At 40.5% G+C, this 25,244-nt stretch overlaps 4 protein-coding genes and 1 pseudogene across 4 annotated transcripts; 1 reads left to right on the top strand and 4 right to left on the bottom strand.

Annotated features, from left to right (window-relative positions):
* Positions 1–737: 737 nt before the first annotated feature.
* Positions 738–1,903, bottom strand: LOC130406593 (extracellular calcium-sensing receptor-like). The gene has a single exon (XM_056612259.1). The coding sequence runs from the start codon at positions 1,646–1,648 to the stop codon at positions 809–811; it is 840 nt and encodes a 279-aa protein (XP_056468234.1). The 5' UTR covers positions 1,649–1,903; the 3' UTR covers positions 738–808.
* A 638-nt stretch (positions 1,904–2,541) lies between these two features.
* LOC130406592 (extracellular calcium-sensing receptor-like) lies at positions 2,542–4,200 on the bottom strand. The gene is made up of 5 exons (XM_056612258.1): positions 4,189–4,200; positions 3,799–3,947; positions 3,611–3,697; positions 3,169–3,438; positions 2,542–3,005 (listed from the first exon to the last, which is right to left on the bottom strand). Exons 1-5 carry the CDS (start codon positions 4,190–4,192, stop codon positions 2,619–2,621), a joined length of 897 nt encoding a protein of 298 aa, XP_056468233.1. The 5' UTR covers positions 4,193–4,200; the 3' UTR covers positions 2,542–2,618.
* A 3,672-nt stretch (positions 4,201–7,872) lies between these two features.
* Positions 7,873–8,870, bottom strand: LOC130405405 (extracellular calcium-sensing receptor-like). Its single transcript, XM_056610468.1, has 3 exons — positions 8,748–8,870; positions 8,358–8,687; positions 7,873–8,210 (listed from the first exon to the last, which is right to left on the bottom strand). The coding sequence occupies exons 1-3, from the start codon at positions 8,868–8,870 to the stop codon at positions 7,947–7,949; spliced, it is 717 nt and encodes a 238-aa protein (XP_056466443.1). The 3' UTR covers positions 7,873–7,946.
* Positions 8,871–13,735: 4,865 nt separating this feature from the next.
* LOC130405591 (extracellular calcium-sensing receptor-like) lies at positions 13,736–17,655 on the bottom strand (annotated as a pseudogene).
* A 607-nt stretch (positions 17,656–18,262) lies between these two features.
* Positions 18,263–22,198, top strand: LOC130405592 (extracellular calcium-sensing receptor-like). The gene is made up of 8 exons (XM_056610768.1): positions 18,263–18,866; positions 18,987–19,281; positions 19,358–19,647; positions 19,826–20,121; positions 20,406–20,611; positions 20,725–20,946; positions 21,031–21,154; positions 21,242–22,198. The coding sequence occupies exons 1-8, from the start codon at positions 18,553–18,555 to the stop codon at positions 22,138–22,140; spliced, it is 2,646 nt and encodes an 881-aa protein (XP_056466743.1). The 5' UTR covers positions 18,263–18,552; the 3' UTR covers positions 22,141–22,198.
* Positions 22,199–25,244: the final 3,046 nt, after the last annotated feature.

The following is a 25,244-nucleotide window of genomic DNA, read 5'->3' as shown; positions in this document are numbered from 1 at the left end:
CTAAAGCACAGGAAAACTCTGATTTTCTAACGGCTTGTAATGCCGTTAATCAGTAAATTGCCCTTCAGAAGTTCCAGGTAGCTGTGCAGATCTTTTCCATATTGGCCTCTTGTTTTCAAATCAGTTTTTAAATATTTTAGCAATTTGATAGGGCCAGAAAAAAAAAACACTTGAAATGAGAGGCTATTTTGTTTATGAATTAATTAGCTTTTGACTTTTAAATGTACATAAGTATTTTATATTATTATAGATTAAAATATTTTCTGTTTATTTTAGAAAACACATCCATTCAGAAATAAAGGTTCCTTGTGTCTATTCATTCATCCACACCATTCACCAATTTCATTTTTGAAATATTTGCTATTTAACCTTAACTGGACAAATAACATCAATACATATATCTTTGGCTGTTTAAGATATGATATGAGCCCAGGTATGGGTTACATTTTCATTGAATGCGTTGTGTTCTAAATGTATATGCATTGGACTGGAAGCGAGAAGTGGATGGAACTCGGGGGTTGTATATTGGAGCTCAAACCCGTCTCTAAAGAAAAATGAGTCAAATTAGGCTTGCACAGTTTGGTAAAAAATAAAGTGTTGTCATAATATTGAATGCAAGATTTATTCTGTTTTAATATATGTTATTCAAACTAAGCATTATAGATGTATAACTGAATTACACTTTAAATGGCAAAGCTCTTTAATTAACTAATCATAGAATGCAGTTCATGGATAAATGATTGACAAACTCACTGACTAAATCAATTAATTAAAAAACAACAAAGGACAACAATTAATTGCACTTTTTCTATGATCTTGGTGTGACTCGTCCCATTAAAGCCTTTTTTGTGTTTTTCTCAGGCTTAAGGAGAATTATATAACACTTTGGTCCAAATAAGGCAAGTAACAGGCCAAAACTAGAAGATAGAATGGCAAATACCTCCACAGCATCGGCATATTTTCCAGGGGAGTTGATATAAGCGGGGATAAAGGCTATCCAAACAGCACAGAAGACCAGCGTGCTGAAGGTGATAAACTTGGCTTCATTGAAGTTATCTGGTAGATTTCGTGCCAAGAATGCCAGCAAGAAACTGAGAACAGCCAGTAAGCCAATATAGCCCAGTAATACTCCAAATCCTACTGTGGACCCCACTACACACTCAACCACTATCCTATCATTGTAGTAACCTTTGTTTTCATGAGGGGCTGGTGAGGAAGACACAAGCCATGTTGTACAAACTGCTGCTTGTATTAAAGTCAGAAATACAACAGTCCCTCTCTGTTGCATTACCCCAAACCACTTCAGACTACCGCCACCACCTGGTTTGGAGGCCTTGAATACTGCCAGAACGACCATGGTCTTCACCAGGATACATGAGACACACAGAACAAAGCTGATCCCAAAGGCTGCATGCCTCAATTGACAAGTCCAGAGCCTTGGTTGACCAATGAAAAACAAGGAGCACAAGAAGCATAGTTTGAGTGACAGCAGAATGAGGAAGCTAAGCTCTGAGTTGTTGGCCCTAACCACTGGCGTGGTACGATGATGGGTGAAGATTCCCAAAACAATGGTGCATAAAAGTGCACCAAATAATGAGGCAGTGGTCAAGGAGATTCCCAGGGGTTCCACATAGGAAAGGAATTCCATACTTTTCGGGACGCAGTGATTACGTTGGAGGTTGGACCAAAAATTCCCTGGACAGCTGGTACATTCGGTTGAATCTAACAAACAGGAATGTATTCAGAACAACAAGTAAATATTGGCTTTGGTCATTTATTTTGACTAGAGACGTGCATTGTATGAATATATTTATTTCAAACAAACCAGTTTCATTGCTAATTTCTCCTTCTGAACAAGGGATGCAGTCGAAGCAGCAGACAGGTTCACCTTTCTTTCGGGCCATGCGGGTGCCAGGGGGACAGCTTTCACTGCACACTGACTTGGGTGGCTAAGGAGGAAACAAGTTGATTACATTTAAAGATATTTATTATTCTCATCATATAAATTAAACAGGTCACCAGCAATATGTAGTGTTGAAGCACACCTTTTTTGGTTCGAAATTCCAAAAGATTTTGTCTTCATCAAGGATAAGATGAATGATTTTTGAGGCCATTTCTTTGACATCTCCCACATTTTTAACCTCTGCTCTTCCATCTGGGGGCCACCTCCAGTTCAACACATCATAGATTGGTAAAGCATCCCCATTCTCATCAAATGACACTTGGTCACCAAAGTCTGTAGTGAAATTGACCCTTTGCAAGTAATATAAAATCTGTATGGTAGGACACAAAAACGGTACAACCAGTAAAAACAAACCAATAAAAACCGGTTGAATTATGGATTTATCAAATTGACATTAAGTCTAATAATCAATCACAGCAAATTGAACTGAAAACCGACCTGCCATGGCTCTAGTCCCTGTAAACTGGCACAACTTTGACCTTGGAAAGGCCCACTCCCTGGAACACACTGCATAATGTCCTGTAGGGCATGTGCCAGGGCATATACTGCCTTGTACACATTATACTCTGGCCTGAGGTTAGACAGATCCAGGAATTCAGTCTCTATATTCCTTAGACTTTCATTCCCTGTACATAGTCTTTCTAGAGTCTGCCCTTCAAACTCCATACCAGGGATTACAAACTTGCACTGAAATACGTGCTCCCAAAACTGCCTCACCTAATGAAGGGGAATTGATAAATAGGAAGGGGTCATAAGAAAACATTAGTAGCATTGAGATAACATATATATTGAAAATTGTTCCTACAAGACATAAAAGGTTAGGTGAAATCCGCACTAAATTATGGTCCTGGCTGCTGAGTGTGTCATTGTCAGGGCGTATTCTCAGTAGGAAGTCCCTGAGTCCTGGTATTTCCCCCCGACGGATAGCAATGCCCAGAGTGCCTGCAAGGAAAGGCATGTAGCTGGGGGTACGGAGCACTTTGTCTTCAATCCAGGCTTCACTCGCCATCCACTGTAGGCCTGTTACATTCTGCTTTACCACCTGTGGTTTTGATTAACAAATTATATTCATCAGTGTTCATTGGAATAATGCATTTACCAAAGCATTTGTTTTTAACACTTTGAATATCAGTAATTATATTACTGCCTTTGTTAAACATACAAAAAGAAACATCACATATTCCTATTAAACCAAAATAACTAACCTCTTCCATTAGATCAAGCATGTTGCTTGGATGTGCAAAAACAATAACCACACGGGATGTGGATTTCTTCATTATGCCAACGATCCTCTGAATCTCAGCCATATCGTTTCCCTGGGGCAGAACCTCTAGATAAGCCAGGCAGCTTCCACCAGACTGGGCCAGGTCTGACTGGAATAAACGGGCAGCATGGCGTCCATAGTCTTCATCAATGACCAATAGTCCAAACCAAGTCCAGTTAAACCGTCTGAGAATTTGGAGCATAGCTCGCACCTGGTTGAATAAATAAATATGTCATAGATTGCGGAGCATCAAGGGGGAATATTTTACTTCATGTTTCAATATCTAATTGAACTTTGAAAGCCTTGAGTTGCGTGCACATCATTTATGATGCTAAAGCTTCATTGTTACAAATATTGTGTGTGTGGTAATGAAAGCTCTCTACCTGAAATGCATCACTCGGAATAGTTCTAAAGAAAGATGGGAACCGTTTCCTGTCACTCAGACAGGAACATGTGGCATAATAACTCACCTGTGAAACATTTTTTCTGACATAAATGATGATGCATCTGAATCAATTTATCTAGCAGTTATTTTACTATGTCCTTTGTTGGAAAATAGGTGATAACTTACCATTGGTAGCCTGTACAAGCTTACTATGCTAGAAACAGCTATAGTACGGGTTGAGGAAGTATCTCCCACAATTCCTAGCACAGGAGGATTCCCGTAACAGCTCTCATTTAATTGAAACGGCTCTCCTCTGCCACTGGTCATAGACAGAGCTGCACGGAACGAGATCCCTAGTTTGACACAGCTATCATATAGACTGTATCCCAACAAAATGTTAGGAAGCAGTTTGGAGTTTCTGTTGATTTCATCAACAGCAAAGGCCATGGTCTGGGCCTGTCTGAACCCTATAAGATCAAAGCTAAAAAACAATAATAATACAAAGTCTGTTGTGTATAAAAAGCATTTTCAGATAAGTTAAAAAGCCTTGATTATCACAATCCTAGACATGCTCACCCATAGCAGATAGGATCTTTGGGCTCTGAAGTAAAATGTTCAGAAGATGTAGTGAAAAAGTTGATCTCAAAGATTCCTCCAAGAATAACGTCACCAGACTTGTGCATTCCATTCAGATTAAATTGTTTCCGTAATCTACAAGAAAAAGGACCTGTTGAAGACATATGGGAAGGGAAAGACAATAAAAATAAATATACAGATACAAGAAAGTGTGATTCTTTATGGGCTCTCATGACAGCCCTTCAATGTGACCTATGCTTTTGCAATATAAATTATTTCTCGACTTTATAATAGTCTAATGCCAGCCCCCTTGCCAGTTACCAACATTTTTAAGATTGTAAATGCCTATCAGTGCTTGGCAAACGTTTCGGGGGAGGTCCTGGACTATGTTACGAATACGTGGCGAGCAGCAAGGGAATAACCAGATGCAAGCCCAGGGTTATTATTGTACTAGGACTCCCATGCCTCATACACCATACGACTACGGGAGTTGCCTTTATTTTCACAGAACAATGGAAAAAAGCACAATATACCCCACAGACGTAAGTTCCTCGGTGCAGGTGTTGATAAAACCAACCCCACCTTTTGCAGAGGTGACATCCTTCCATTAAACAGACAGTGTTCTATTTCAACAGTTTATTTTAACAGTTGAATACCCTGAACCGTCCCATTTGTCCTTGCGGCACCCCGAAACACTGGCAATAGCGTGATCGCCAAAAGCCCCAACCTGAGTGGTGAGTCGTCCCCGACAGCCCCTTCACCCAACACATAGTCCCTCACGTGTTCAGGTTTCCGGTAATGGCAGACAGGCCGTCGGGGCCCTCCTGGAAGGTCAACGGCAGGAAAGCCAACCGTTGCAGCGCGTGGGGTACTGCCCCACGCCGCCCCATTCCCCATTAACACCTGGGGTAACGGGGCGGTACGGAGAGAGTCTGTCGTGGTGCAGAAGCACCACCAGCCCCCGCCCAGGAATCTGCGCCAAGGACCACAACCCAGACACCCACCATCTCACAGACCTTGTTCTCCATGGCCTGACCTTTGGCAAGGGCCAATTGATGGAGCCGCAGGCGGATGGGCGGGCGCAGACGGGGTTGATGGCTTGAAAAACAGAATGAACTCATCACTACCACTAGATTTTCGTAAAGCAAATATTGGTGTGCAGTTATTCAGTTGGCTCTGCTCTATGTAATACTATATATGATAAAAATACAAGATATCTCTAAAATTCTTTCCGCTGCTGCAGCAAGGTCAATCTAAACTTGACGTAATATGTAATGCATGCATATATTATCCTCTTTACAGCATGGACTCATGTGAAATGTGCTGTTTCTGTGATAAATCTACAACTGATGGACCTTCTGCCTGGCATTACAACCGGTAACCAAACCTCTTAATCCTGTGCCTCGGTACCTGTAGTTTTCCAGGTGACGTTACAGCTCGCACACAGCTTGCAGCAGTTTTAAGAAACAGTGTTCACACTCTTGTATGATAAGGGCTGTAGTAATGAGTTTGGATCCACGCCAAGTATGAGCATGTTGTGCATCATCTGGCTCTTAGATGTTACATATTCTAATAATGCATATTATTTTTTTTACCGGCTGTCGAGTATGGCTCTGTTAGTCAATTGGTTGGTCGAAATGCGCTTGTTTGACCAAATTCTCATTGGTCGGTGCTACGTCCCCCTGGTAACTCTTACCATGGTGGAGGCGCTGTTTTTCCCACATGGGCCTTTTTTGCAGCAGGTGCACCTGATTGGCCTGATTGGCCTATAAAAGGAGGAAGACATCCAGCCTTTCTGTCTCTCGCTGCCTGGGTGACAGCAGCAGCTGCTGCCAAACCCTTGTCTTCTTTATTTAGGTTTTGTTGCACATTCTCACTACACCAGTCCATAACACACTACACATAGTTAAGCTGCCATCCACACTGATACTTAATTTCCTTGTTAGGGCCTATATTTTGAATAAATATATAGAAACTTGTTCACTGTGTGTCTCCCAATTTGTTATGTCGTGCTTGAGCCATGCGGTCATAACATCGGGTAATAGCTGATGTTACTTTCAGAAAGAAAAAAACACTTCTTAGTCGTATGGTAGTACTCAATACCTGACTACTAATTGATATCAAAGAAGTCGTTGGTCTAGCAGCATTTGGTTAAAAAAAATACAAAAAGTATGTAGTCCAGGTCTGGGTTGTATTGGATACATTATTCACTATATTCATGCCTGAGAGTGAGGGCCAGAAGTGGATGGAAGCCTGGGGTTGGATATTGATGGTCTAACCTCTCTTAAGAAACGACCAAGCAAAACAGGATTGTGTTTTATGGTAAAAAATGAAAGAATCATGAAAAATGTAGAATAAAATGTGAATTTATTTCTTACCTATTTTGACAAATATGTTGGTCAAACTAGTCATTACAGATTTATGTCTGATTGACATTTAAAATGGCTACAATTGAGCTAATCAAGGAATCGTCATAGAATGCTGGTAATGTTGTCTAAATTCAACAGAACTTCACTGGTTAAATGTATTTATTAAAACAACAATGACAAATCATTTAAATGTTTTTATGATCTGGGTGTGCCTCGTCTCAATAAAGCTTTCTTAGTGTTTTTCTCAGGCTGAAGGAGAATTATATAACATTTTGGTCCAAATAGGGCCAGTAACAGCCCAAAACTAGAAGCTAGAATGGCAAATACCTCCACAGCATCTGCATATTTTCCAGGGGAGTTGATATAAGCGGGGATAAAGGCTATCCAAACAGCACAAAAGACCAGAGTGCTGAAGGTGATAAACTTGGCCTCATTGAAGTTATCTGGTAGATTCCGTGCCAAGAATGCTAGTAAGAAGCTGAGAATAGCCAGTAATCCAATATAGCCTAGTAATACTCCAAATCCTACTGTGGACCCCACTACACACTCAACTACTATCCTGTCATTGTAGTACTCTGTGTTTTCATGAGGAGCTGGTGAGGAAGACACAAGCCATGTTATACAAACTGCTGCTTGTATTAAAGTCAGAAATATGACAGTCCCTCTCTGTTGAACTGCCCCAAACCACTTCAGACTACCACCACCACCTGGTTTGGAGGACTTGAATACCGCCAGAACCACCATGGTCTTCACAAGGATACACGAGATACACAGCACAAAGCTGATTCCAAAGGCTACATGCCTAAACTGACAAGTCCACAGCCTTGGTTGACCAATGAAAAGCAAAGAGCACAAGAAGCATAGTTTGAGTGACAGCAGAATGAGGAAGCTAAGCTCTGAGTTGTTGGCCCTAACCACTGGCGTGGTCCGATGGCGGGTGAAGATTCCCAAAACAATAGTGCATAAAAGTGTGCCAGATAATGAGGCAGTCGTCAAGGAGATTCCCAGGGGTTCCACATAGGAAAGAAATTCCATGCTTTTGGGAATACAGTGATCACGCTGGATGTTGGACCAAAAATACTCTTGACAGCTGGTACATTTGGTTGAATCTAACGGATTACAGGAAGGAAGTTATTATACATTTTGGTAATTAATTTTGACATAATATGTGCATTGTATAAATATATGTGTTTCAAACAAACCTGTCCCATTGCTAACTTTTCCTTCTGAACAAGGGATGCAGTCGAAGCAGCAGACAGGTTCACCCTTCTTTCTGGCCATGCGGGTGCCTGGGTTGCAGCTCTTACTACACACAGATTCAGGAGGCTAAGGGAGAAAAAGTTAATTACATTAAAATAAATAAATTATTAATCGAATTATTCTATTTAATTATTGAAACATGTCCCTGACAAAAGGTAAGCAGACCTTTTGTGATTCAAAATTCCAAAAGATTTTGTCTTCATCAAGGATGAGGTCAACTATTTTTGAAGCCAATTCTTTGACCTCTCCCACATTTTTAACCTCTGTGCTTCCATCTGGGAGCCACCTCCAGTTCATCACATCATAGATTGGTAAAGCATCCCCATTCTCATCAAATGACACTTGATCACCAAAGTCTGTAGTGAAATTGACCCTTTGCAAGTAATATAAAATCTGTATACAAAAAACGTAAACGAAATTGAAACAAACATTTAATCAATGCAAACATTTTGAACTATTGATTTTCCCAAATGAAGATTTAATCAGAAAATAAATCACAGCGAAATAAGGCCATACAATTATATTGAACTGAAATCATACCTGCCATGGCTCTAGTCCCTGTAAACTGGCACAGCTTTGACCTTTAAAAGGCCCACTCCCTGGAACACACTGCAGAAGGTCATGTAGGGCATGTGCCAGGGCATATACTGCCTTGTACACATTGTACTCTGGCCTGAGGTTAGACAGATCAAGAAATTCCGTCTCAATATTCCTTAGAAGCTCATTCCCTGTACATCGTCTTTCTTGAGTCTGACCTTCCACCTCCATTCCAGCAGAAACAAACTTACACCGAAATATGTGCTCCCAAAACTTCTTCACCTGATGAAGGGGGATTAATAAGCAAGCATAAGCAGTATTGAGATCACATGTCTATTGAAGGTGTTCAAACAAGGCATATCAAAATCTGCGTCTATTAGGAGAAACCCGCACTAAGTTGTTGTCCTGGCTGCTGAGAGTGTCATTGTCAGGGCGTATGGTCAGTAGGAAGTCCCTTAGTCCTGGTATTTCCCCCCGGCGGATGGCAATGCCCAGAGTGCCTGCAAGAAAAGGCATGTAGCTGGGAGTATGGAGCACTTTGGCTGCAGTCCAGGCTTCACTAGCCATCCATTGTAGGCCTGTTACATTCTGCTTCACTACCTGGGAATATATAATATATTACACAAAATATATGCATTAAGATTTTTTCTATTTCAATTTTGTGTCTAGAGAAACATCTAACTAATTATATTACAAGCATTGTCAAACATGAAAAGAAAAAAATCTGCACTAGATCACTATTTCTTGAATAACCAACCTCTTCCATGAGATTAAGCATGTTGCTTGGATGCGCAAAAACAATGACCACATTGGATGTCGACTTCTTCATTATGCTAACGATCCTCTGCAGTTCAGCCACATCATTCACCCATGGCAGAACCTCTAAATAAGCCAGACAGCCTCCACCAGACTGGGCCAGGTCTGACTGGAATAAGCGTGCGGCGTGGCGTCCATAGTCTTCATCACTGATCAAAAGGCCAACCCAAGTCCAGTTAAACCGCCTGAGAATTCTAAGCATAGCCCGCACCTGGTTGGATAAATTAATATGTAATAGCTTACGTAGTGTCAAGGCATCAAGGCATCAATAAACGTTTTAAGCCTTGAGATGCATGCAGATCATTTATGTTGCAAAAAGTGCAAAAAGAGTACAAATATTGTTTCTGTGGTAATGAAAGCTCCCTACCTGAAATGCATCGCTAGGAATAGTTCTAAAGAAAGATGGGAACCGGCTCCTGTCACTCAGACAGGAACATGTGGCAAAAAAACTCACCTGTCAAATAGTATATATATTATATATTAGTTATGATCCATCTGCATCAATTTCATTCAGATTTATTTGGCCTTAGCCTTTATAAAGTAATGGCAATCATCAACCAGATGCTGTCCGATTGTCAAATAGGTGATAACTTACCATTGGTAGACTGTACAAGCTTACTATGCTAGAAACAGCTATAGTACGTGTTGAGGAAGTATCTCCCACTATTCCTAGCAGAGGAGGATTCCCGTTACAAATCTCATTTAATTGAAACGGCTCTCCTCTGCCACTGGTCATAGACAGCGCTGCACGGAATGAGATCCCTAGTTTGCCGCAGCTATCATATAGACTGTATCCCAACGATATATTAGGTAGCAGTTTGGAGTTTCTGTTAATTTCATCAACAGCAAAGGCCATGGTCTGGGCCTGTCTGAAACCTACAAGATCAAAACTGAAAAGTAAAATTCTTCAATATCTGATGTATGTTAACAAACTTGTTCCATGTCATTTTATAACAACATTGCTAATCACTATCGTAAACATACCCATAGCAGATGGGATCTTTTGGCTCTGAAGTAAAATGTTCAGAAAAAGCACTGAAAAAATTGATCTCAAAGATCCCCCCCAAAACGACATCCCCAAATTTGTGCATGCCATTCAGATTAAATTGTCTCTGTAATCTACACAAGAAGGGCCCTGTTGAAGACATGTGAGATGAGAAAGAGAGCAAAAATAAACATATACATAAAAGCAAATGTGATTCTTTATGGGCTCTCATGACAGCCCTCCAATCATAATTTTCTCTTGCAAAATTAATTATTTCTGAAACATTTCACTTTATAAACAGTCTAATGCCATCCCCTTTGCCAGTTGCATCATCATTTATTGTTTCAAATGCCTATCAGGACTTGGCAAAAGCTTTACGGGCGGGCCTGGACTGTATGGTTGGTGGCATTCCATAAAAAATATATACCATCTCTTTTTTGATCTGTATTGAAATAACAGCCACAAGCATAATTAACTTGTCATTACCACTAGATGGTAGTAACACATATGTATAAATCACTGCTGGTATTCAGTTGGCTATGCTCTTCTATGTTATTAATCAGTCTTGCTATAGCCTAGCCTGTGCCACTCTGTGTTGTTGTGTCTTGTTGTACCCCATCCTCATCCTGCAACACACCGTAGGAAAAGGTGTGCAATGCCAAGCTCACACTAGAGGACTTTTACATCTTAATAAAAGTCAGGAGAGCAGCTCACATTTCAAAATGGTCAAATGCTTAAAGAGCCCATGCCATTAAAATCACATTTTTCCTGTTGTTTGTTAAATAACATAGGTCTGAATAAGTTTGTGAGCTGTGGTAAGTTTGAAATCTATGCAGTTTGTCTGCTGAATGCAATAGGCAATGAAAGGAAAAAGGCAGAAGAAATGAGCCGATCTGGATAAGGTGACACTGTGACGTAGCGTTGTCAAACTATTATTCATGGCCCTGCCCACTTGGTTGGTTCGTAACCACCCACAAGAATTCTGAAGGAGTCGTGATTGAGCTAGTGCTAAATGCTAATACGTGTATGGTAGTTGCTTAGTTCGTAGTAACAGGCTAGTTACAGAATTTTGAATGCAATGGCAGAACGACATCGAAGTACATGAACTGCGACATGCTGCCTGCCGCCGGTTGCCGCGGCGCGAGGCACCACCGCCGCAGTCCCGACGAAGTCCTTTGTGATTCATTATATCGTCTGGACGTGCACACAGCTTTTGGCCGTGATAATATGTATTATTTGATATAGATATCTATGTATTATATGATATTATTTAGATATAGAGCTCCAGGACTGTAACGCAAGTGTTGTACACTTCCTTGTTATTTGGATAACCGTTCTGCTGTTGGTGTGATGGCGCATAGCACGTCGGACTCTCGTCTCTGGTATTTCTACAACTAGACCCGTAGTGGGGGTTATCTCAGCCATGGTTGAGAATGAATTGGGGGAAAGGAACTTTGGCTTTGACTCCCTGAAGTCATGAACCACGACATGGAGGAGAAAGGGATTGTTGACCGCGGTCGTCTCCCGCCGGAGTCTCGCTGCCTATGGACCACCGCCTCGGCTTCAGGATGCGGTGATTAGCGCTGACCGCTGCCGAGGCGGCGGGAAGCAGGGCTCAAGCGGGATACATTCGCGGCCAACAATCCCTTTCTCCTCCATGTCGTGGTTCATGTAGCCTACTTCAGGGAGTCAAAGCCAAAGTTCCTTTCCCCCAATTCATTCTCAACCATGGCTGAGATAACCCCCACTACGAGTCTCGTTGTAGAAATACCAGAGACGAGAGTCCGACGCGTTATGCCATAACACCAACAGCAGAACGGTTATCCAAATAACAAGGAAGTGTACAACACTTGCGTTACAGACCTGGAGCTCTGCTCTATATCTAAATAATATCATATAATACATAGATATCTATATCAAATAATACATCACGGCCAAAAGCTGTGTGCGCGTCCAGACGATATAATGAATCACAAAGGACTTCGTCGGGTTCTCCGACGTCTCTGGTTCTTTCACTTCCACATCAATCTGAAGTAGACGCGGTCGTTTGAGATTCATAATAACCGTCGTGAACCATCGTCTGGAGGCTCACACAGCTTTTGGCCGTGATAATATATATTATATATTATATGATATAGATATCTATGTATAATATGGGTTTCTAAGAGCCATTGCGATACATCCACCGTAAACAGAGCGCATGGTACCGTGGCTACAAGCTGCTCAGGGCCAGGTGATAATATTATATATTATATGATATAGATATCTATGTATAATATGGGTTTCTACGAGCCATTGCGATACATCCACCGTAAACAGAGCGCATGGTACTGTCAGTGGCTACAAGCTGCTCAGGGCCACACCCCCACCCCCCTCCTTGACCTGCCTTGACACGCCCACCGTATACAGAGCGCATGGTAGTGGCTACAAGCTGCTCAGGGCCACACCCCCACCCCCCCTCCTTGACCTGCCTTGACACGCCCACCGAAACAGCGCGTTTGGGGGAAGCTCAATGTGCGACTGTTTCGGAGTGACTGTAACTCTGCACCACGGCTGAATTTCGGGGACGTCTTTGAATACTGTGTTTGTGGCCCACTAATACCTATATTAAAGCATCATAAAATAGAATGGCATGGGATCTTTAAATAAAGTATTTGAAGTAGGGTACGCGAGAAACGTGATAATAACTAGACCTGGTAGTGATGGGCCCCCGCAATACGTTCATTATGGACAAGACACACTCTCTTGATGTTCTATCGCTGAAACACTTGTCCTGCATTATACGTAATTTCTCTTTAAATTGCGCAACTCTCAATAATGGTAGGCTACACTTAACACTTTGAACATATCGCCCGTTTCAATTATCTAATTTATAGTAATAACCAGCATTCATTTCACTGTAGAGTGGGCTTCACTCTACCCCTCTGTGGGTTTCAATTTTTAGGTTTTTGCATTTAAGAATAGTCCTTTACTTGTCATTATTCACACATCCGCATGTTAGTTGTAACTATTGAGGCATTAACCCCATAGGGTAAGACTGAATAAATGGTAGATGAGGGATTTCCAAAATAATTATGTCCCTAAACAGCATAATCCAAGCATTTTGTTACTAAACGATAGTGGCCACAGTACTTGCATATCAACAACTGGACCCGTAGCAACCTGACCCACAGCAGCGAGTCTGATGATGAAAATAAGGAGCATTTTGTTTTATTTACTTCAGCATGGGCCCTTTATATCTTCTTAGTAAGCAGGTTCTCGATTTACTACAGCGACCGCAATGTTGCCAAGTTTTAGCAGCCCGGAACATACATACGGCTCTCTAGTGGAATAATCTTTAATCATAATCGCTATCTAACTTTCAACAATGGTTTTTCAGGCTAAATAACAAAATAGTATTTCTTGTAAGCTATGTATTAGTAAGCATGTATTGGAGCTTATGTTGTAAGCTCTAATACACAGTCTCATGACTGCACATTATTGTAAACTGTTACCATTACAATTTATTGATCTACGACTCAAAAAGTCACACGCCACTAGTGCAAGATGCTTTTCAAGGTATGAAGTCTTTGCAGTTTTTTAAATTGGTGACTATGTTGTAATAAGCCATGCACATGTGCGATCTCAATGCAGTGTGTTTATTTTATTTAGAAATCATAATCATTGTTGGTCAAATAAATCAAATACTAAATGAGGAATGTATTGCAACAGTGAAGACATCAATTGACAGGATAAAAAGTTATGCAAAAGTTATAAACCAATTGAATTATTTTTACCCATTAAATGTTTTTTTGTGTTTTGATCCGGTCTGAATAAAATTATAAAGCACTTAGGAAGGAAAATACATGAAATCAATCCAAAGCTAGAGGCCAAAATAGCAAAGATCTCCACAGCTACAGTGAACTTCCCAGGGGAACTGATATAAGCTGGAATAAAAGTGATCCAAACAGCACAGAATATGAGCATACTAAATGTTATTAGCTTAGCTTCATTAAAATTGTCAGGTAGTTTTCGGGCTAAAACAGCTAAAACAAAACAAAAAACAGCAAGGAGCCCGATGTACCCAAGCACAGCCCAGAAACCTAATGCTGAGCCTAATGCACATTCTAGAATTATTTTCTCCTTGTAAGTGGTAAGGTTTCTAATAGAGAAAGGGGGATTTAAAATCAACCACAAAGTACATATCAGAACTTGAACAAATGTAAAGGTTACTACAGTCATTCTCTGCTGTGCAGGCCCAAACCATTTCATAACATTATCACCTGGCAGTGTAGCTCTGAAGGCCATTAACACAACCAGAGTTTTGCCCAGAACACAAGAGATACAGAGGACAAATGTGATCCCAAAAGCTGTGTGGCGAAGCATACAGGACCAGTCTGAAGGTGGACCAATGAAAGTCAGAGAACACAGGAAACATAAAGTCAAGGAGAAGAGCAGCAGGAAGCTCAGCTCAGAGTTGTTGGCCCTAACAATAGCAGATGCTCTGTGCTGGAAGAACACAATGGCTGTAATAATGGTTAAACAGGCTCCTACAACTGAGAATGCTGCCAAAATAATTCCCAGGACCTCATGCATGGAGAGAAACTCAACAGGCTTAGGAAGACATACGTTTTTCTCTTCATTTGGCCAGGACTCATTGAGACAAGGCAAACAGTCAGATGAATCTGGAAATAACCACAAATATTGAATCAGGAGAGGAGAAAATTGTCAACATTATCATGAATAAAATGTTCTATACCTGTAGTATTGCTTATCTCTCCTTCAGCACATGGTACACAGTCATAGCAGCAAACCGGCTTCCCCTTCTGGAGAACCTTACGCGTTCCCGTTGGACAGCTGTCACTGCATACGGACACAGGCACCTGATGTACAAATAAACATATCGTTTTGCATACAGCAAGAAGACAATAAATGTAATTAAATGAAGTATACATAGTTATTCCTGCCTGTCCACCACCATCTGACCAGCTGATGTTCTTTATCATATTGAACTTCTGTCCAATAGGAAGCGAGTCATCATAGTGTCCCACTGTTACAAACTCCAGACCACCGTTCTCATTTGTCTTCCAGTTAATCAGCTCATAGAAGGCCACAGGGTCACCATTGGCATCAAATGATATGTGGTAACCATGACGAGTGAAATTCACCCTTTTCAACTGTTGAAAGACCTGCATATATGTAAACAGAGTAAAACAGTGGTCATGACATATATAGCACAAATAATTACATTTTCAACGTGTCACTTTCTTTTTTATTAATTACATATACCTGCATTGGCTCTATTTTGATGAATTGGTCACATTGTATTGTTGAGTTTATTTTCTTACACACCAAATTGTGTATAGCATGTGCTATTGCGTAAACAGCTTTGTACACCATGTTTGTGATTCTGAGCTGGGAAGTATCAGTGTACAGGCTTTGGAGCTTCTGTAGATCTTCAGTTCCATCACACACTCTTTGTGCTGAGCCAGCCTCTATAAACAGAGGCAAAGGTTATGTGACAAACAGAAAGTTGCGGGTTTTATCTTTAACAGAAAATGTATGTAATGTAGTGATAATAAACATATAGTATATATTATGATTATACTATATTTATATGTATTCAAACTTTTTTGTATTATTATTTCCTAATGTAGATTTTCAATTTTTTTATGTTTCTGTTTGTTCTATATCTGTGTCAAGTCAAGTCAAACTAGTAAATCACATGAAAGATGTGTTGGAAGAATTTCTATCCTCTCACTTTTTTCTAGCTGGCAGTTGAATGCACCCTCCCAGAATTCAGTAAGCAGCTGAGATGCAGCTACGTTGGTAGGGGAAATATCCAGAAGGTACTCTCTAAAGCCAGGTATAACAGATTGTGGAATACCAAATCCAATGGCCCCAGCACAAAAACCAAACCTCAGCATTTCATGATTAGTTACCCAAGATTCACTGCCTATCCATTGGCGGGAGGGAAAGGGCTTGCTGGCCAACTCTTCCAACAGAATTCTCATATCTCCTAATGCTGTGAATGCCACGATAGTCAAGGCTGTAGACCTTAGAAAATATGTCAGTATTATTACTTTAATATCATACTTAAATAGGGAACCATTTACATAATGTGCTGTTTAAATATGTGATGTTCATGGAGAAAAAAATATTTCAAGAAAATACTTCTGAATATGAATGTACTCTCTTTGCCATAATTTGATTAATTAAATTCATGAACCTGCGGATAACGTCAGCAACTTGTTGAATCTTGCTCTGTGGATCAGTGCGATAGAAAGATTCAGAGTATTCAACACATATACCCTCTTTCTGCGCTGCTCGTAAAAAGGACGCCATCCCATTGTTACCATAGTCTGATCTAGACCGGACAGCGCCGATCCAAGTCCAACCGAATTGTTTAACGAGTTTGGCAAGAGCCTCTGCCTGGAACTGGTCACTGGGGATGGTTCGAAAAAAGGTTGGGTATTGTGTCTTGTCAGACAAACACGCACATGTAGCGAAGTGGCTAACCTGAAAGAGAAAATCAAGCACAATGCATTTAAAGAAAAAAACGCCACACAAGGCACTTGGTATATTCTAATATTCTGTATTGTTAGAAACATTACTTGTGGTATATCGAAGGGCCCGAATATACGTGACATGCTGATACTTGGCGTGGATCCAGACTCCCCAACTACAGCCGTTACCCTACCAGATCGTGAACACCCTTTGTTTGAGTCATACAACTGCTGCAAGCCGTTTGCGAGCTGAAATGCCACCTGGACAGCTACGGGTACCGAGGCACAGGAGTCATGGATTTGGTAACCGAGTGTAATGCCCGGCAGAAGCTCCGAGCTGTTGTTAATTTCTTCGATGGCGAAGATCATAGCACTTGAAAACTGCAATTCACGCATGTTAATGCTGCAAGAGATTGGTAAATGCATTTCATCACATATTACGGACAATTTATATCAAGGTTGATGACGCTGCAGATTAGGATAACATAGATTTTTACAGTATGTTTTTTTTTACTTAATTAATTTTTACCTTTGCACACATTTTTCCCCTCTAACTCACCTCCCTGTACATTGTAGAGGCTCTGGTAGGCTGGTGTAGTTATGCATCACTGTTTTCATGTAGTAATGTATCGAAAAAACACCTCCAATAAGGAAGTCCCCTTCCAGTGTGAATGCAGTGGGCCGAGGATTGCCTCGAAGCATACATTTAACAGAATTAGTAGCATTCCCTGCATCGGATACATCCCCAATCCCAACCTTACCACCGTTCTCTGGCCCCGTAGGACCAGGTCTTTGTAGAAGGCCATCTGCAGACTCTTGCAAAGCAATAGAAAGACAGAGCACAATCAATCCCAGAGAAAGGGTTTGCCCAAACATGACAATTACAGAACTCTTCGTCATTATCAACGTAGGGCTACGTGATACGGATGAGGCGGCTTCTTCATATTACAACAGTTTATATAGACTCTCCAACAGATGCTGACTCCCTTACGGTATATGTCATTTAATGCTTCAGTACATTTGATATATCTGACCTCCAATCAACAAGCAGATGAAACAAAGTAACAATAATAATAACACTGAAAATTGATTACACCATTTTAGGCTATAATCCAATTACTGAATAATCCCACTAACTAAAGTGGGAATACTTTGTCTCTATAGTTCTCTATTTTGTTTCTTTGTATCCCGGTAGGCTACCTCACCACAAAACATACTCAATAAAGCTGCAGTGTGTAGGATTAAGTTTCGTAACCAGGTAAACACAAAACACTGACATAAACGGACTCTGACTCTAATTCTTTCATTTTGGGTATAAAAACGTTTTGCAAGATTTATTCAATAAATCACTAATACAAGGTTTTACATGGCAATAAAGTACCTTTTTTTTTTTCCTGAATAGATATATCACCAGATAAATCACCTATTCTATCAAATAGAGCCAGTGTAGGATATTACAAACATTTATATTATTGTATTATATTTTACAAAATTAAATTATTAACTCTAGTATGAGAAGCTCTCTTCATACTTCTTAAAAAATGAGTTATAGGTGTCTAAATGTGTTTCAGAATATAGAGCTTATTGATCAGATGAAAAGGGTGAACTGGCAAAAATGAGATCAGTGTTTCACCATTTGCGACAGGGCCAAGGGGATAATATAATGTGTTTTTAATCTTTTTATTGATGATATTAAAATTTGAAAACCATTTTTCATAGAACATGCACCATGTGTAACTTTAGAAACTCATCCATGAATATCAAACAACTGAATGATTAAAATGTGAATGATTTATTCTATTGGCAGCGGTTAGGATTGCCACTTTGTACAGAATCTGACGTATTGCAAAAAGAGGGCAGTATCTATCTGATCCTTTATATAGCCTAGTTGTAACACCCTGTAAGCACTTACATGCTCATTTTAAGGATGGGTATCTTGATTGCAGTTTTTCTCACACCAAGGTTGACTTTGGGTTTATTTTCGTTATGTTTTGCGCTTTCCTTGTATAAATCTCTGGGTGGTCTAGTAATGACAACAGAGGCTTCATCTAATGCAGAGACTGCCACTGATTCTGTTGATTGTTTGCTCCAGGGTACCCCTCAGCTACCTGCATTTACAAAGAGAGGGGATTACATTATTGGGGGTGTATTCCCCATGCATTACTACTTGAAAACAGTGAAGAAAAACTACCGCAGCCTTCCAGAGCCTCTCAAATGCACAGGAAGGTGAGTAAGTCAAAGAATAAATATAAGTGGTTGCTGTTTATTTTAATTGTATTTTATATCATTGAGAGCCTAATAAAGGTTTATTTTTGGCGAATCTTTAAATGTTTTTTTTTTTCACAGCATGGACACCCGGGAACTGCGCTTCTCGCGTGCAATGGCCTTTGCCATCGATGAGATCAACAACAGCTCAGATCTTCTGCCGGGGGTCACCCTTGGTTATAAAATCCATGATTCGTGCTCCTCACCACCCATGGCTGTGCAGGTGGCGTTCCAGTTTACAAATGACCCTCTGTCTATGTATAAAAACACTAAAGTGTGTTCGCAATCGGGAAGGGTGTTGGCAGTTATTGGTGATTCTGGATCAACTCAATCCATCAGCATATCACGAATAATCGGGCCCTTTGATATTCCACAAGTATTTATTTTATTATGGAGAACTTTTATCCCTCTCTTTTGTAAAGATACATTTTAATCTTTAATTCCTTCCTTAGGTTAGTCCCTTCGCTACATGCGCATGTTTGTCTGACAAAACGCAATACCCAACCTTTTTTAGAACCATCCCCAGTGACCAGTTCCAGGCTCTTGCTCTTGCCAAACTCGTGAAACATTTTGGTTGGACTTGGATTGGCACTGTTCAGTCTAACTCAGACTATGGTAACAATGGGATGGCGTCCTTTTTACGAGCAGCGCAGAAAGAGGGTATATGTGTGGAATACTCTGAATCAATCACTAGATATGATCCACCGAACAAGATTCAACAGGTGGCTGAAGTGATTCGCAGGTTCATACATTAATTATTCAAAACATTTTAATATGCAAACCAAGATAGCTTAAAGGCATATAATCATTATAAAACCTTAGTATCAACCATACTATAATAAAAAAATATATATTATTTTATAAATATAAATATATTTTTATATACTGTATGCCTTATTTATGTTTGAAAATCTCTACAGGTCCGCAGCCAGGGTTGTCGTGGCATTTACAGCTCCAGGAGACTTGTGGGTTCTGCTTGAGGAGCTGACTGTCCATCCCTCTCCTCCTCGCCAATGGATTGGCAGTGAGGCCTGGGTAACCCATCCGGAGGTTCTGAGATTTCGGTTGTGTGAAGGAGCCATCGGATTTGCTATTCCGCAATCTAAAATACCAGGCTTTAGAGAATACCTTCTAGATCTTTCTCCTGCTAAGGTGGCTGCTTCACACGTGCTTTCTGAGTTCTGGGAGGGTGCATTCAACTGTCTGCTAGAAAAACGTAAGGAACCTTGGAAATAGTGTGGAAATACTGTAATATAGCTTAATACAACCACAAATTATTATTATCATAATTATTCATTATTATAAACTGTAATGATTCAATATTTTAATTGAAAATATAATTCTTCAACAAATTTTGATAACAAAATCATCTTTTGAGAAGAAATTACATTATTGCCTTACATGGCAATTGAACTGCTTATTTTATGTTATTATAATTATTATTATTATTTTTTTGTGTTTTCATTATCACAACATATGCTCCTGTTTCACTTTTTCTAGGCGCTGGCTCAGCAGGCAGAGTGTGTGATGGAACTGAAGATTTACAGAAGCTCCAAAACTCATTCACTGACACCACTCAGCTCAGAATCACAAACATGGTGTACAAAGCTGTTTACGCAATAGCACACGCTATACACTACTTGTTGTGTAAGAAGATAAACTCCAAAATACAATGTGACAAATTCTTAACAATTGAGCCAGTGCAGGTTAATAACAATTATTTGTTATATTAAAGAAATCGCTTGCAGGCGGTAAAGTTATTACAGTCAATATCTTAACCATATAATTGTTGTTTTCACTCATTTTTTCATCTACGCAGGTCCTTGATCAGTTAAAAAGGGTGAATTTCTCTCGTAATGGTTACCACGTCTCATTTGATGCCAATGGTGACCCTGTTGCCTTCTATGAGCTGATTAACTGGAAGGGAAATGAGAACGGTGGTCTGGAGTTTGTAACCGTGGGACATTATGATGAGTCCCTTTCTCCGGGCCAGAAGTTCAATATCGAAAGGGAAATCAGTTGGGCAGATGGTGGCATACAGGCAGGGAAGAGAACATATTCTTTGATTTCTTCAATACAACTGCTTCCAAACTGTATGTAAAATCATTGTCTATGTGTGAATCAGGTGCCTGTGTCCGTGTGCAGTGACAGCTGTCCACCGGGAACACGCAAGGTTCTCCAGAAGGGAAAGCCGGTTTGCTGCTATGACTGTGTACCATGTGCTGAAGGAGAGACAAGTAATACTACCGGTACAACCAATGTTCTTGATCCTAATTCTAAACGAAATGATGAGTTACAAAATATTATAATAATAGTGAATATATATCTTTCCCCAGATTCATCTGACTGTTCCCTTTGTCCCAAGGAGTTCTGGCCCAATGCAGAGAAGACCATCTGTATTCCCAAGCTTGTTGAGTTTCTTTCCTTTCATGAGGTATTGGGAATTATTTTGGCAGCATTCTCCATAGCAGGAGCCTGTTTGACCATCATTACAGCCATAGTGTTATTCAAGCACAGATTTACCCCTGTAGTTAAAGCTAACAACTCTGAGCTGAGCTTCCTGCTGCTCTTCTCCTTGACTCTGTGTTTCCTGTGTTCTCTGACCTTCATCGGCCGTCCCTCAGACTGGTCCTGTATGCTTCGCCACACAGCTTTTGGGATCACCTTTGTCCTCTGTATCTCTTGTGTTCTTGGCAAGACTATAGTAGTGTTGATGGCATTCAAAGCTACAGTACCAGGTAGCAATGTAGCCAAATGGTTTGGCTCTAAACAACAGAGAATGACTGTAGTATCTTTTACATTTGTTCAAGTTCTGATATGCATTATTTGGTTGGTACTGAAGCCTCCTTTCTCCATTAGAAACCTGACCACCTACAATGAGAAAATCATTCTAGAATGTGCATTAGGCTCAGCATTAGGTTTCTGGGCTGTGCTTGGGTACATCGGGCTCCTTGCTGTATTTTGTTTTGTGTTAGCTGTTTTAGCCCGAAAACTACCTGACAATTTTAATGAAGCTAAGCTTATCACATTTAGCATGCTTATATTCTGTGCTGTTTGGATCACTTTTATCCCAGCTTATACCAGTTCTCCTGGGAAGTTTACTGTGGCTGTAGAGGTTTTTGCAATATTGGCCTCTAGTTTTGGATTAATTTTCTGTATATTCTTTCCAAAGTGTTTTATTATTTTATTCAGGCCAGAGAAAAACACCAAGAAACATTTAATGGGTAAACGATAAAATGCATTTCTAATTTTCTAAATATAAAGTAATAATTTGGAAAAGTCAGCGTAACTTTCAGAATCATACAAAGTTTTTATTTAGTGTAGGTCTTTTTGGCATTGTGATTCGAGGTCCGGTAGAAGACCCAAACTGGCTCTTGTACCAGGGTCCTCCTCTGTCATTAATTGGGTAGTGTCTAATACCCTACTCACTATGTATATAATTGGGACTGCCTGCAAAAGCTATGATTTGCTATGATTAAACTTCATTATATGATTAAAAACCATTATGACCTTTAACTTATGAATGATGTGTCATGTCTTATTTTTACACTATTACATACAATTGCATTTTCATTAATAAACCAAATTTAAACGTCTGATTTGCAATATCTCGATAACATCTATTGATTATCATGGCAATATGTTAATGAGAATTAGCTTCTTCGACAGATGAGACTTCTAATGCAAAGAAGCACACAAAAGTTGTTGAAAATACCTATTTAATGGATGCATACAGCAGTTTCCTTTCTTGCTGATTGAGCCCTGCACAAAGTTTTCCATAACAGTTTCACCCTCTCTCCAGAACGAATGTCTTTCATTCAGTTCAGTCAGGTCCCTGCGTTCCCTTTAAGCTGACTTATGGAAAGGGGTCTCTGCTTCCTCTCTTGACTGGCAATTAGGGATGAGTCGGTCGCGACCGAATCGTTCACAACGAACGAATCCCGAACGTGAACGACAAGAACTTGTTCCCCAAAACAAGTAGAACTGGTTCCTTGATTCTTTTTTCTCCCCGCGACTTATATTGATTGAGTCTACAACGTTCTCAAAGATTCAGCCAATGAGAGGTAGCAATGGTGTTGCCATGGCACCTGGGTAAACCAATGACAAGGCGTTACCGTCGAATTTGCACGCTTTCTCTGTCTGACGTATCTTGGGTCATACCATTCGACGTGGGGCCACTCATATATCCCCCTACATTTCCAAAAATAGACTTGACCTCCATCTGTTTATTGGATAAACGCATTTCCCAATCCCAGATGTCTTTGCTCCATTCTACGTCAATTCAAGAACAAACAAAGAAAGTTCGTATTTTTTATTTATGACCATGAAAGTTCTGTAATGCCTGAATAATGAAGAATTAAATGTAAAGTAAAATAAAATTATAAATATAAAACCATGAATGACATATAGAGAGTAAGCAAGTGGTATATATATTGGTTGGACGTTGGGTTATACTATATAGTATATCTTGTCGATTTTCACGGGGGGTAGAGCCTAGAAGTCGCTGAAATTATGCTCAGGGCCGTCTTGCGGGGGGGGCAGACACCTGTGAGATTCCCTGTCAAATGACGCAATCTGACGTAACGAACAAATCAAAACGAACGAATCAAACAAACAAATCGTTATAGTGAACTGAACTGAAAGAACTAGTTCCCGGAAAATAATCATTTTGCCCATCCCTACTGGCAATGGGGGGGCAGAAATGTAGCAAAGCTACATGTCTGTTAGCACAAGATACATACCAGGTTTATCTAATGCAGAGAGAAATTTTCGAACACAATATTTATATTTTCATCTCTTTTTGTACAGATCTGGTGGTCAAACTAAACAGCACAAATGTAAAGTAGTCAACATTCCCTGAAAAAACCTTTATTTGCGATGATTCTATTATGACTGTTTGCATACTTTTGGGGCAGAATTAGTGTTGTCCACAAAACTTTTACTGTGGTCTTGGCCGTCATGTCCTGGGTTGGTACTTCTAGGGCATAATGTGAAATCAAGTCTGATTACCAAGATGTACGGAAAGGCCTCTGCAGGTCTTTCCAAGGAGAGGTATTCTAGCCCTATGAGTTCAAGAGGGTAACTGCATTGGATTTACTGTAAAGTTGCACGAATGGCACGAGAATGGTCAGGACCACCGGTATGCCCTGCAGCTGTTGATACTCCTTCCAGATGTGGGTTAGGGTTGACAATTTTGCGCCCCATCACTCCGGTGTCTGGTTCCTTCAACGTTCTTGGTGGCCCCCATCCAACTTCAGGTGGTCCCACTCTTGCGGCATTTGGCCCATTTGTGGAGAGAGTGAACGTTTCTTTTGGCCAGTGGGTGGCGTATCTGCTTCGTCCCAGAGGCGGAGCGGTTGGATGTCGGAGTCCTGTTGTTGCCATTCTAGCCAGTGCCTCTCACACTGATCTCCCTGGTTATTCGAGGGTCATCATGGGTGGCCACAGATGGCTCCCAAATTGGTTAAACTCCTACACTCCTGGGAGCCTGGACAATAGATCTGCATTCTGGTTGGCACTTCCTGACCGATATTTGATATCAAAGGAAATTTAGTCGGCTGAGCCGACCACCTCTGTTCTGTTTCACTGAGTCGGGCAGTGTCTGGCGTACCAGGGGATTTTCGACGGTGAAGACTGTAAACGTTGCACCCCAGAGAGAGTCTTTAAACTTCTCTGTTATGGCCCACTTCATTCCTGGCAGTTCCAACTTGAAGGAGCTGTAGTTCTGGTCATTGCATTTGGTCTATACCAGGCTGTGGCACGTATGCTATCAAATACTGAAAGGCGGTCTGGCATTCCGTTGTTCGTGTCACAGGCATCGTAGAGCGGCCAAAAGACTGAAGGAGGAGGCTCTGTAGGGGAACGGCAACTTTGGAGAAGGAAGCAATATATGTCCCGTAATATCCACAAAGCCCAGAAAGGAGCAAACTTGTTTAACGTTGGTAGGGACTGGCCAGTCATGAACAGCTCTCGTATTCCCTAGATCTGTGTAGACCCCTTAGCCACCTATCCGAGGTATGTTATCTAATTTAGGAAGAACTGACAGTTCCTTGGCTGTAGTTTGAGGCTGTGGCTTAGGAGACGGTTGAAAACCTGCCCAAGATGTTGTTGGTAGTAGTAGTAGTAAAGAAGTAATTTGGAAAAGGAGTCTTATTCAGGTAAAACCTGCATAAGAACAGGGTAGAAATAACTTCATGCATTAGTACAAACTTAACAGTGTGGAGTAAAGTCCTTTTGCGACTAAGAATATTTTTTTAAGGGAAGGCCGTGACATGCAGCAGCATGAATTAAAAAAAAATTGTCACAGAAGGATTATACAAAGGAAGCTAAATTCAAAGG

Source organism: Gadus chalcogrammus, chromosome 16, assembly GCF_026213295.1.
Source record: "Gadus chalcogrammus isolate NIFS_2021 chromosome 16, NIFS_Gcha_1.0, whole genome shotgun sequence".
In the NCBI taxonomy this organism is placed as follows: Eukaryota; Metazoa; Chordata; class Actinopteri; order Gadiformes; family Gadidae; genus Gadus; species Gadus chalcogrammus.
This window is presented reverse-complemented; position numbering and strand designations above follow the sequence as displayed.